The sequence below is a fragment of the Vigna angularis genome, chromosome 2 (assembly GCF_016808095.1).
Source record: "Vigna angularis cultivar LongXiaoDou No.4 chromosome 2, ASM1680809v1, whole genome shotgun sequence".
Lineage (NCBI taxonomy): Eukaryota > Viridiplantae > Streptophyta > Magnoliopsida > Fabales > Fabaceae > Vigna > Vigna angularis.
Window position 1 is genome coordinate 10,138,209 of NC_068971.1, and position 13,935 is coordinate 10,152,143.

Sequence of the window (13,935 nt, forward strand, 5' to 3'; positions counted from 1 at the left end):
ATATTATAGACGTCCGGCCCACGTGGCCCGGACGTCTATGTTCATTAAAATGGGAAGCGCGAACCGAGACCATTCACTGTTCGTCTTCTTCCCCGCGAACGCCGACTCTGCTGCTGCGCCGTTGATATTCGAGGTTGGTTTTCTCACTTTTGGACCGTTTAAAATTACATTTAATCCGATTACATTGCTCTGTGATGAAATGTCTTTGATTTGAACCGATTAAAAATTGTTTTGGGTCCGTTTTTTTGCAGACTCTTGCGTGTTCTTGGGCGGCTTCCTTGACTCTTTTTGGACTGCGTGTTAGGCCGTTTACTCCTCCACTTCCCTCCTTCTCATTTGGAATCTACTTTTCAGGTTAGCTTGTTGGTTGAAAATTTTGTGTATGCATGTATGTGGATTTTGTGTATGGACGTTTTTGACTGTAAAATGTGTATTAGTTATGTTATTGTGTTAAACGATTAATGCGAAATGTGTATTAGTGTATGGACGTTTTTGACTGTTAAATTTTGTGTATGCATGTATGTGTTATTGTGTAAAATGTGTATTAGTTATTGCCATACATTGAGTGACACTTAGTTCCCGTTTGAAATTTAAGACAAACGATTAATCTTTTAATCGTTTGTGTTAAATTTTGAATTGTCCGATTGGACAGTTTGAGAAAATTAATTTTCATAATTTGCAATACCATGTCAATTGGAGTTTAAGGATAAGATTGATGAAATTTCGGTTCAGTACTTGTGTTGTTCTCCGGATGCATATTTGATTGTGGTCATCGTTGACTACTCTCATTTCGTGTATTTTGGAGACCAATGCGAAATGCTGCCGAAATTGTATCAATTTTATGACGTAGACTTCAATGCACGTGGCTCAGCAAATTATGAAAATTAATTTTTTTGAATGGGTAGGGCCTAACCTTGTGAGAGTTAAAACACTTGAACTGATGATTTTACGAACATAGTATGGATCGAAGATGGATGAACGAACGTCGCATGAGTGAAGAATATGACAAGGGTGTTTCGCAGTTCTTGCAATATGTTGAACAAAATGCTAAGTCTGTCAACGGGACATATTTTTGTCCTTGTGTGCGTTGTCTTAATCAAATACGCCAAGACTTAGGCAATGTGCGTGACCATCTATTCATGTACGGCATAATGAGGACTTATACCGTTTGGACTTGGCATGGAGAAGTACTTGAGCAGCCTACCACGTCACGAGGAACAAATTATGTGGAAGAATGGATGAGTGACCATTTAGAGGACATGATACGTGATGTCGGTGAAGATAATTTTGGAAGGGCTAATTTGTATGATACTCTTATTAATGATTCAGAGCAACCGTTGTTCCCAGGATGCTCAAACTTTACACGCTTGTCTTCAACTTTAAAGTTGTTTAGTTTAAAAGCAAGGAATGGATGGACCGATAAAAGTTTCACCGAGTTGTTGGAGTTGTTGAAGGAGATGCTTCCAGAAAATAATACTCTACCTATTCGTAATTACGAGGCCAAAAAAATTTTATGTCCAATGGGTCTTGAATATCAAAAGATACATGCTTGTCCTAATGATTGTATTTTGTACACAAAGGAGTTTGCTTCGTTAAACTATTGTCCAACATGTGGTTTATCCCGTTTTAAAAAGAAATCTGACAGAGTCACTGGTAATGAAGGTAATGATGGTGCACCTGCTAAGGTGATGTGGTATTTGCCTATAATACCTAGGTTCAAACGTATGTTCTCTGTTAAAGAAGATGCAAAGAACCTTAAATGGCACTCTGACGAAAGAAAGTGCGATAATCTTCTTCGACACCCTGCTGATTCTCCACAATGGAAAAAGATTGATGACAAATTCCCTGAATTTGGTGCAGATCCAAGAAACTTAAGGCTTGCACTTGCAACTGATGGTATGAATCCTTATGGAAACTTAAGTAGCAAACACAGTTCGTGGCCAGTTATGTTGATGATTTACAATCTTTCTCCTTCGTTGTGCATGAAGAGAAAATATGTGATGTTGACCATGATGATATCGGGTCCTAGACAACCTGGAAATGACATTGATGTTTACTTAGCACCTTTAATTGATGATTTGAAATTGTTGTGGGAAGAAGGCATCGACGTGTTTGATTCACATGTTCAGGAACAGTTCCGTTTGCGTGCAATGTTGTTTTGCACTATAAATGATTTCCCAGCATATGGAAACTTGAGCGGTTATAGTGTTAAAGGTCATTTTACCCCAGCACGTGCGTGTGACCATTGACGAGGTTCGGGATCCCCAGGCTCAGGTGCCTGTACCCACTCCAGAAATTAACTTTGTGGGGGAGGCCATAGGAACATTTATTGCCTGGCCTAGAGCATTGATCATGTCCCACATCGCGACTCCACAGGTATAATGTCTTTTTCCTTAGTATTTCTATGTTAATTGTCTTCATATAATTGTTTATAAAGCTTTGACGTAAATTCTTATCTTCAGTTCACACGTCCTCAGAAGCAGCCAATTCATGATACAGTCATACATGAAGATGATGACATGGCTGAAGCAGAGGATGATCCTATATCAAAGTTAGTGACAAAATTACCCAGATTGAAGAAAGCATCATTAGAACTATACTGGGATTTGAGGGTATTTGGTCTTCCCCCACATGTGCCAGTTTATATCACATTTTCTGATGCATTGGAGGTGATTGAGGGAGACAGGATGTTGAATATTTCCATCATTCAGCTGTGGTGCATGTAAGTTAGTCAATTTGGTCTTTGATATTACTTTTATTTACATTCTTATATAGTTTCTAACGACTTAACTTTGTTGTTTTAGGTACATGGACACAATCGTTGTAGACCAAGGTCGGTCTTCCATGTACGGATTTGTTGAACCTCAGACCATTCAACCGTCGGGTAACACACTTCAAAACAGACAACATTATTTGCAAACATGGATGGATGAGTCCAAAAGAGACGTATACCTTGTGCCATACATTGACGGGTACGTGTTTTTATATGTGGTCAATTTATTATTATAGTTTCCTTAATTAGTTGAATAACTATTTGTCCTTCGTGATAGGTCTCACTGGCAGCTGATGGTTATCATTCCCAAACAATGTAAAATTATATGGTTTTGTTCGTTGCACAGGAAGATGAAAAATGACTTGAGAACCATGCTTCAAGGGTAAGTGTTTCTCCAAAAAATGACTTCAATTTGATGTTAACCTTCAACTTTTATGATAAAATAGTCATATTAATTATACTTTGTGTTTTCAATCTGTACAGAGTTATTGGTAAATCTCGTGGTCAATTGGTTCAAATTTTGTATCCAAAGGTTGTAAGTCATTTATAGTTTCTAATTCATTTATGTTATTGAATGATCTAAATTTTTAACTATTTAGTTTGTTATTTTAGTGTAACCAGCAGGTAGATTCATGGGAATGTGGCTTCTATGTGATGTGTTGGATTAAGACCATCATTCGAGCTGTCATTACAGATGACTGGAATGAGGTAATGATGTATACCTTCAATACATTACAAATCAAAATCATCTTCAACTATATATGAAACAATAATGAATCTTTCTTGAATTTTGCAGCGCTTCAAGACTACATCGCCTATTACAGAGGACACAATTAACCAGATAAGGCAGGAGTGGACCGCTTATCTTCTACAAAGATGGAGTTAGGAATAGTTATATTTCTTCTTGATTGAACATTGTTTGGTTTTAGTTTTATTTTTATGTTAATAGTTTGGTAGTGGATTGAACATTAAGTAGAATTTTGTTTATATAAAACGCATATTTATGTTATTGGAGAATTGTTCTGGGACATTTTTCTGTTTTTCAGGTGTGGTTCTATTGAAAAAACAAACAAATTTTTTAAAAAAAAACGCCCACTAGACATCCGTTAGTGTACAGTCGGACGTCTATAGACGTCCGTCTGTGCACATACGGACGTCCCACCCCAGCCCTACACCAAAAGAACTCAGCAAGGTAGACGTCCGTCCTCAGACAGCAGCGGACGTTTATATGGACGTCCGTCCTCAGACCGCGGACGTTTATAATAAACGTCCGTGCTCAGGCAACGGACGTTTATATAAACGTCCGTCCTGAGGCAGCGGACGTTTATAATAAACGTCCGTCCTCAGGAAACGGACGTTTATATAAACGTCCGTCCTGATGCAGCGGACGTTTATATAAACGTCCGTCCTCAGGCAAAGCGGACGTTCATATAGACGTCCGTCCTCAGGCAGCGGACGTTCATATAGACGTCCGTCGTGCCAGGACGGACGTCTGAGGGACGTCTACCGCATAGACGTCCGTCGTACGCCGGACGTCAAAAGGCCAAAATATCGGACGTAAAAAGCCGTTTCTGCACCAGTGTGCCACCATGATCAGGGGAGTTTCCTTTCTCTCTTCTCCCCCTTTGCTTACTTTTATTGCACTTGTCCATGATCTGTTGACTGTTTTGATTTCCGATCTTATGCTTATGACACATTGAGGACACTGTGTAGTTTAAGTGTGGTCTATTGGGGGAGATTTTTATTTTTCTTTGTTAGTTTTTGTTTTCTTAGTTAAATTTTTTTTTCTTTTCTAGGTTATTTTTGTCGTGTCTTGTATACAGTTTTACATGTTTCTCTTGATTTCTGGACTTTGTTTAGGTTGTAGATGTGTCTTTCACTTCATTGATACTCTGATTTGTTTGAAATCCTTGCTTTTCTTTGCTTGGAAGATGATCATGATGTTTGAGAGTTGAATTGATTGTGACACAAATGCCCTGTGTGAGAATTTGAGCCACTTTATGTTCTTTCTTGTGTGTGATATGTCTCTTGATTGCTTGCACATATGCCTTGACTTGACTCTTGTTGATAATTCTTGATTGATATGCATGTCTGGAAGTGATAAAGGCAGTTTTGTTCTTGAGCCTCTCTAGCCAAATAAGCCTACCTTGTTCTAATCCTTTGAAAACCCTTTTTGAGCCTATACTTTCCCCCATTTCTTTGTTTTGAAGCTCATACACTAGCCCTAAGTGAAAAACCATGATTACCTTAATGATGAGAGGGTCGCACCTCCCAACAAAAGTTGTGCATAAAAGAATGCAGTATAGTACTAGGAAGTGACTCCTAGGTCGTCTCTCAAGGACCAATTGTGGTTCAGGTAATAGGTCAAACACATTAGGGGGGGTTTGAAAAGGTTTTGCAAAAATTAAAGAACTTAATAAAGACACAGATGCAAACAAACTAATTTAAGCTAGCATGGTTATTAAACTAGCACTATTAAAAGCTTTAGACAACATTCAAACATAAAAAACTGTTACAAACTGATTAACAAACACAGTTAAAAATAATTAAATGCAACACTAACTCAAACACATAAACTCAACCTATTAATTAAATTAATTAAAAACCAAAGAAACCAACAAGCCTAATTTAATCCTAGCAAATTACTTGTCATAATGGCAATTAACAAATGAATTTAAAAGTCCAATTGGCCAAAGAAAGAACACATGGCCGTGAGTCATCATGCACCCAAGTCAAACTTCAATTTCACCTTAAATAAGTCACAAAATGTGTTGACTTCTTCTCCCATGTGCACCATTTTTCAAGAAATTAAGCATGTGCCTTCCACACTCTCCAAGACCGTCCCCTCTCTCCTTCCATGCAGCAAAGAAATAATTTTATACACCAAAGCACACAATTTACATGGACCACCAAGTGGAAATGCCAAAGAATGCTTCAAAGACCAATGTGCAAATGGAAGATACCATGGGTGCTCCTACCAATGTGCCAAGTAAGCTAAATGAAATGAAAACAAACTCTTAAAACCTCCATTTCTCATTGCAATTCACGGCTGGAACAAGCAAAGGCCAATTCTCAAAGTGGAAACATTCCTTGGGTCAAAATAAGCATCTTTTGTGTTGGTCCAAAAGTGGTAAAAATTAAATGAAGCAATTTCCTCTCTCCTACAACCTCCAAACGGTTTTTCTTCAAGAATTATGCATCCAAAAGCTTTCTTCCACTCTTCAATACAGAGAACAACTTCAAGAAACCAAAGTTAAGGTTGCAAATGAACACAAGAACAATAAACCCAAACTTCTACTCATCAACCCATCTTTAACACTACCATTTCTTCAAGTTTCTTTGCAAAAACGAAAATAATACTAAGACCATTAATTCCAGCTCTGTCCAGCCTCCATAACATCCCCAAGATCTGATCCCAACCTTGTCTCAAGCTTCAAAACCGAAAAATGCAAGAAAAGAGTTAAACCCACAACACCCACACATCATCTTAAGCTCTCTTCAACCTAAAACTACATAGAACTTCATTTTTATCATCCAACCATATAGAATGAGATAAAAACCGAGAGGAACAGCAGCAAAGAGAGAGGAAAACGAAATATAAAGTTACTCAAACCCAACATCCACCATGGAAATGCAAAGACAAGCTCCAAAACTCAAACTCCAAGCACCAAGAACAAGCAAATGGAAGTGGAAATGAATAGTTTTTCACCACCAATAAGCTAAGACAACCAAGAGTAAATTAAGAGAAGAAGAAAATCTGCATCTTGCTCATTGAAATGGTCAAAAACGAGACACCCAAGTCAAGCTCTCCATAAGAGTGTTCATACAAGAAACCCTAAGAGAGAAAGGCTCCAAAAACGTAAAAAATAATGAAGTGTGTAAACGTTTTTTGTGTGGTTGGCTAGGGCTCTCTAAAATGCCGAGAGTTCTCCTCCAAATGGGGTCCACAATCAATTAAAAACCCTAATCAAAAAGGCACATGTCCTACAAATGGGTCTTTTTTACAAAATTGCCCCTAAAAGGGTCCAAAACACCTAATTCTAATTAAGGGCTTCTAGAAAACGAAATTACAATTTTAATTAGAATCTAAATGACTAAATGTTGAGCCTTTGAGTGTGTAAAAGACAAGATACACATATATTTACCAAAGCAAAACAAGAAGAGGAACCAACTAGCCAACTCATCAGAAACCCCCAAGAGACCACACTTGTTCCCAAAACACTTCCAAAGCTCCAAAATTCCCTAAGGTTAAGGTAATCATGGTTTTTCACTTAGGGCTAGTGTATGAGCATTCAAAACAAAGAAATGGGGGAAAGTATAGGCTCAAAAAAAGGGTTTTCAAAGGATTAGAACAAGGTAAGCTTATTTGGCTAGAGAGGCTCAAGAACAAAATTGCCTTTATCACTTCCAAACATGCATATCAATCAAGAATTATCAACAAGAGTCAAGCCAAGGCATATGCGCAAGCAATCAAGAGACATATCACACACAAGAAAGAACATAAAGTGGCTCAAATCTCACACAGGGCATTTGTGTCACAATCAATTCAACTCTCAAACATCATGATCATCTTCCAAGCAAAGAAAAGCAAGGAATCCAACATCTCAGAGTATCAATGAAGTGAAAGAAAACTGACAACCTAACCACAATCCAGAATTTACAAAAAGCATGCAAAACTGTACACAAGATACAACAAATAAAAACCGAAACATGAACAAAGAAACAACCTCCCCTAATAGACCACACTTAAACGACACAATGTCCTCAGTGTGTAACAATCAGTAGACCAAACAATCGGAACAATCATCAGATATCGACAAAGTGCAATAAAAGTGAGGAGGGGAGGAGAAAAGAAACTCCCTGAGTCAGATGGGAGGATAGGTGGGGTGGACCAAAGACGTCTCCTCCACCACTACATCCACTAAAGAAGGGTTGCTGAGGAAAGGCTTCAGTCTATGCCCGTTCACCTTGAAGCTTTTAGCTGTAGATGGACCTTGGATCTCTACTGCACCATAAGGATAAACATTAGTCACAACAAAAGGTCCAGTCCATTTTGATCTTAACTTACCACCCATGAGGCCGAGTCTAGAGTTATACAACAAAACCTGTTGGCCAACCTCGAAGTCCTTTCTAACAATAGAACTATCATGGAACTTCTTTGTCCTTTCCTTGTAGAACTTCGAGTTTTCATATGCCTCCAATCGGATCTCATCCAATTCATTCAGTTGCAACTTTCTTTCCTCTCCAGCTTGGTCCATGGAGAAGTTGCAAATCTTCACAGCCCAATATGCCCGATGCTCAATCTCGACCGGTAGGTGACATGCTTTTCCGAAGACAACCCGGTAGGGAGACATCCCTATCGGTGCTTTGTAAGCTGTCCTGTGAGCCCAAAGAGCATCGTCCAACCTATTGCTCCAATCTTTCCTGTTGGGCTGGACAATCTTCTCCAAAATCCTCTTAATCTCCCTGTTGGAGATCTCAGCCTGCCCATTTGTTTGGGGGTGGTAAGGTGTAGAAACTCTGTGCGTCACCCCATATTTCTTGAGCAAGGCTTGCATGGATCTGTTGCAAAAATGGGTTCCTTGATCACTAACAATTGCTCTAGGCACTCCAAACCTGCAAAAGAGGTGAGATCTAACAAAATCTACAACAACCCGAGCATCATTAGTCCTGGTGGCTCTAGCTTCCACCCATTTTGAAACATAATCCACAGCAAGGAGAATATAACAGAAACCAAAAGAAACAGGAAAAGGACCCATGAAATCTATACCCCATACATCAAACACCTCACAGAACAACATAGGTTGTTGAGGCATCTCTTGTCTCTGTGAAATTGATCCTCCTGCTCTCTGACAAGGCTCACAAGTGCTGCAGATCTTCTCCGCATCTTTGAAGATGGAAGGCCAATAAAAACCACAGTCCAGCACCCTGCGAGCTGTTCTCTGTATCCCCAGATGACCACCAGGTGAGGAGGCATGACAAAACTGCAGGACCGAGTCAATCTCATGGTCCGGAATGCATCTCCTAGTAACCTGGTCACTGCACAACTTCCACAGATATGGGTCATCCCAAACATAATACTTAGCATCACTCTTAATTTTAGCAATTTGAGCACGTGATGCTAAGGGAGGAAAAACAGAAGCAACCAAATAATTTACAATGTGTGCAAACCAAGGAGTGGGGTGAGAGTAAGAAATCATCAACAAACTCTCGTCAGGAAAGGTATCCTGTATGGGCAACATATCAGCTTCATTCCCAGCTTTTTCAATCCGGCTTAGGTGGTCTGCAACCAAATTTCGTGCTCCACTCCGGTCTTCAATTTGCAAGTCAAACTCCTGGAGCAGTAGCATCCACCTGATCAATCTAGGCTTTGACTCCGCCTTTTTCAACAGAAACTTTAGAGCTGCATGGTCAGTATACACAATAACAGGTGATCCAAGCAAATATGACCTAAACTTATCAAGGGCAAAAACAATTGCCAACAACTCTTTTTCAGTGGTGGTATAATTTGCCTGGGCAACATCCAAAGTGCGTGAAGCATAGTAGATCACTCTCGGCAGCTTGTCAATTTTCTGTGTCAAGACAGCCCCTAATGCATAATTAGACGCATCGCACATGAGCTCAAATGGGGCTGTCCAATCTGGTGCCTGAATGATAGGGGCGGTGGTCAAAGCTTCCTTCAGGCAATCAAACGCCTGCTTGCATCTGTCATCAAAAGAGAAGTCAATATCTTTCTGCAGCAGTCTGGACAAAGGAAGCGCCTTCTTGCTGAAATCTTTGATGAAGCGCCTGTAGAAACCTGCATGTCCAAGAAAAGATCGCACCTCTCGCACGCAAGAGGGGTAAGGCAACTGCGAAATCACAGATATCTTAGCAGGGTCTACCTCTATTCCTTTTTCAGAAATGATATGCCCTAGAACCAAACCTTGTCCAACCATGAAGTGACATTTCTCAAAATTGAGAACAAGGTTTGTTTCTATGCATCTTTTCAAAACTTTTTCCAGACTGTCTAAACATGCATCAAAGGAGGACCCATACACAGTAAAATCATCCATAAACACCTCTATACAATTCTCAAGAAAGTCACTAAAAATGCTAAGCATGCACCACTGAAAAGTACCAGGGGCGTTGCATAGACCAAAGGGCATCCTCCTATAGGCAAAAGTGCCAAAGGGGCAGGTGAATGTGGTTTTTTCTTGATCCTCAGGCGCAATATTTATTTGAAAGTAACCAGAAAAACCATCAAGAAAACAATAATGAGATTTACCTGTCAGGCGCTCCAGCATCTGATCAATGAATGGCAGGGGGAAATGATCTTTCCTGGTTGCTTGGTTGAGCCTCCTATAGTCAATGCAGACTCTCCAACTGTTCTGCACTCTAGTTGGGATAAGCTCATCCCTCTCATTCTTCACCACAGTGAGGCCAGTTTTCTTGGGCACAACATGGATGGGGCTAACCCACTGACTGTCTGAAATAGGGTAGATGATCCCAGCTTGCAAAAGCTTGGTCACCTCCTTCTTGATGACGTCCATGATTACAGGGTTTTGCCTTCTTTGTGGCTGTCTCACTGGCCTTGCCCCATCTTCCAAAAGAATTCTATGCATGCATGTGGATGAGCTAATACCAGGTATGTCAGCCAAACTCCAACCAATGGCCTTCTTGTGCTTCCTCAACACACCAAGCAACTTCTCCTCTTGAACAGAATCAAGGGAGGTGGAAATGATCACCGGTTTCTTCTCATCATCCTCCAAGTACACGTACTTGAGGTTATCTGGGAGCTGTTTCAACTCAAGAGTAGGTGCCTGCAAGTCAGATTCATTTGTACTTCCTACAAAGTGGTTAGTGCATTCTGACTCCAAAGAATTCACAAGTAAAGGCGGAACACCTATCTCATCACGCTCCAAATCCATATCCATGACAATTACATTATCAACATCATCCATATCAAAAACATCATCAACATCATGGATATCAAAATTCTCTTCAAAATCAACCTCATTCTCAAATTCAGATTCAATGCATGTATGTAGAGAAGATAGAAAAGAATGCTCTTTCTTATGCAAAGAATCAAAATCATCAACAACATATCTATCAATAATGTCATCCAATGCATCGATCCTAAACAGAGAATGGTCCTCAGCTGGAAATTTCATTGCATCAAGGATATTAAAATGAACAACAATATCAGCAAATTCCATAGACAAAGTTCCAGCATACACATCAATCTTAGTTCGGGCAGTTTTCAAGAATGGCCTGCCTAAGATAATGGGAGCGGATCCATGAGAGAATCCCTCCTCCATTTCCAAAACATAAAAGTCAGCAGGAAAAATCAATTCACCAACCCTAACCAAGACATCCTCTATGAAACCTGCTGGGTGGGTAACACTCCTATTGGCCAACTGAATGACCACACCCGTGGTTTGCAAAGGACCAAGAGACAAAGATGCATATATAGACAAAGGCATGACATTAACAGAAGCACCCAAATCAAGCATGGCATTTTCAAATTTATTGTTTCCAATCACACAAGGAATGCAAAATATACCTGGGTCCTTGCACTTTTCAGGGATGTGCGGGACCGACTTACCAATGAGCGCAGATACATTCCTTCCCATGCTTATCCTCTCATTTCCCTTCATCTTCCTCTTGTGTGTGCACAGCTCCTTCAAGAATTTGGCATACTTCGGTATCTGCTTGATGGCATCAAGTAGAGGTATGTTCACCTCTACCTTCCTGAAGGTCTCCAGAATTTCCTTATCCACATCTTCCATCTTTTTGCTAGGAAATGCCCGTGAAGGGAATGGTAGAGGGATAGGTCGGTCAACCAATGGAGAAGGTGCGGCAGCGGTGGTGGTGGAAGAGGGAGAAGATCCACCTGAAGAAGAACCACCAGCTGGAGAAGAAGATTCACCCACCTCGAATGCCTTGCTCGGACCGTCATGGTCGTTCTTTCTAGGACAAGTAGCAGGCATGGATGTAGGTGTAGAAACGGGCTCTGAAGGCACAACAATCTGCTTCCCTGATCTGAGGGTTATGGCACTCACATTCCTTGGGTTCTGCACAGTCTGGGATGGTAACTTATCCGAATTCTGAGACTGCGCCTGATTTATCTGAGTAGCCATCTGACCCATCTGGTTAGTGAGACTCTGTATGGAAGCTCTAGTCTCCTGCTGAAACTGCAAGTTTTGCATAGTCATCTGTCTCACTAACTCTTCCAATGAAGGCTCAGACGAAGTGGAAGGTTGGGCAGGTGGTTGGGCAGGTGCCTCTTGTTGCTGCTGTTGTTGTTGCCTCTGGTGTTGTTGCATAGGTGGAGGCACATATCTGTTAGGTGCTCCAGCATTCTGGAAAGGTGGTGTCTGCTGTTGATGCTGTGGCGCATTGTTCCATCTCAGATTGGGGTGATTCCTCCACCCTGGGTTGTACCTGTTGCTGGATAAGTCATGATTTTGCTGTTGTTGCTGCCTGTTGTTGTAGATGTTTGTAGCATAAGCCTGAGGCGCATCAGAGGCAGCAGAGTGCTGCAAAGAAGGACAAGCATCTGTATAGTGGTCACTGGAAGAACAAATAGCACATAGTCGTGCAACAGATGCAGATGGAGCTGCAGATCTCTGGTTGGTAGTCAACTGTGTCACCAACTTCGTAAGAGAGTCAATCTTTCCTTCCAACTTGCTTTCAACAGCTGATAAAGACTGGGCAACAACATCATGTACGCCCCTCACCACAATGGCATCATTCCTGGTGCTAAACTGCTGGGAGTTAGAGGCCATCTTCTCAATCAATTGCCTGGCCTCGGCAGGTGTGGTGTCTCCAATAGCTCCACCACTGGCAGCATCAATCATACCACGGTCCATGTTGTTCAAACCCTCATAGAAATACTGGACAAGGAGATGCTCAGGTATCTGATGGTGGGGACAACTAGCACAAAGTGTCTTGAATCTCTCCCAATACTCATATAAGTTCTCTCCACCAAGCTGCCTAATCCCAGTTATGTCTTTTCTGATAGCTGTGGTCCGGGCTGCTGGAAAAAATTTATCTAAGAACAGCCTCTTCAGATCATCCCAGCTAGTGACGGATCTAGGCGCCAAACCATACAACCAATCCTTAGCAACATTTTCCAATGAATGAGGGAATGCTTTCAAGAAGATGTGCTCTTCAGGAACATCATGTGGTTTCATACTAGAACAGACAATGTGGAATTCCTTCAAATGCTTATGAGGACTGTCACCTGCAAGACCATGAAACTTGGGCAACAAATGGATCAGTCCAGTCTTGAGAACAAATGGAACGTCCTCATCAGGATATTGGATGCACAAGCTTTCGATATCGAAATCAGGTGCAGCCATCTCCCTAAAAGTCCTCTCGCGAGGTGGAGGTTGTGCCATATTGTTCTCAGTGTGAAAAACAACAGAATCAGAATCAGAATCACGTGCAGATGCAACAGATGCAGTAGATGCAGTATGCACAAAATACTCAGCAGTGGGATGCACAGTATCCAATGGATTAGACTCAAAAACAGACTCTAAAGATAAATTCCTAGAATGCCTAGCTAACCTATGAAAAGTTCTATCAATCTCAGGATCAAAGGGTGGTATAGGCCCAGGATTTCCCCTAGTCATGAACTAAGTCACAGCACCCTAAAATCATGAAACGATATCACAAAAATTTTGAACACACAAAACAACCTAAACAAACAAATCACACACACTCAAACATACAAGACAAAACACGACACACAAACAACACATTATCAACACAAAAAACCTAAAACTGAACCGTTGGTCCCCGGCAACGGCGCCATTTTGATGAGAGGGTCGCACCTCCCAACAAAAGTTGTGCATAAAAGAATGCAGTATAGACTAGGAAATGACTCCTAGGTCGTCTCTCAAGGGCCAAATTTGGTTCAAGTCTCAGATCAAACACGTAGTGGGGGGGGGGGGGTTTTGAAAGTGTTTTTGTGATTCGAAAATGATGTAAATTAAGACTGGAAATTAAATACAACCAAACATAATTGAAAACAGTGAAATGAATTAACAAAGCATGAATACCGAACGGTTTCTAAAACAAGTGAGGAAATTGGAAGTGCAAGAAGATAAATAAACTGAACAGAACAGACCACATGATAACAATAAATTAAACATTCTTAAAGCGAAAACTAATTT

The 13,935-nt window shown here is 40.7% G+C and overlaps 2 protein-coding genes across 2 annotated transcripts; one reads left to right on the top strand and one right to left on the bottom strand.

The window, feature by feature from the left end:
• The first annotated feature begins 262 nt into the window (after positions 1-262).
• LOC128195516 (uncharacterized) lies at positions 263-3,796 on the top strand. Its single transcript, XM_052873414.1, has 5 exons — positions 263-354; positions 3,051-3,155; positions 3,257-3,305; positions 3,386-3,481; positions 3,570-3,796. Exons 2-5 carry the CDS (start codon positions 3,067-3,069, stop codon positions 3,657-3,659), a joined length of 324 nt encoding a protein of 107 aa, XP_052729374.1. The 5' UTR covers positions 263-354; positions 3,051-3,066; the 3' UTR covers positions 3,660-3,796.
• Positions 3,797-6,573: 2,777 nt separating this feature from the next.
• On the bottom strand, positions 6,574-13,863 carry LOC128195257 (uncharacterized). Its single transcript, XM_052872492.1, has one exon. It carries the CDS (start codon positions 13,390-13,392, stop codon positions 7,639-7,641), a length of 5,754 nt encoding a protein of 1,917 aa, XP_052728452.1. The 5' UTR covers positions 13,393-13,863; the 3' UTR covers positions 6,574-7,638.
• Positions 13,864-13,935: the final 72 nt, after the last annotated feature.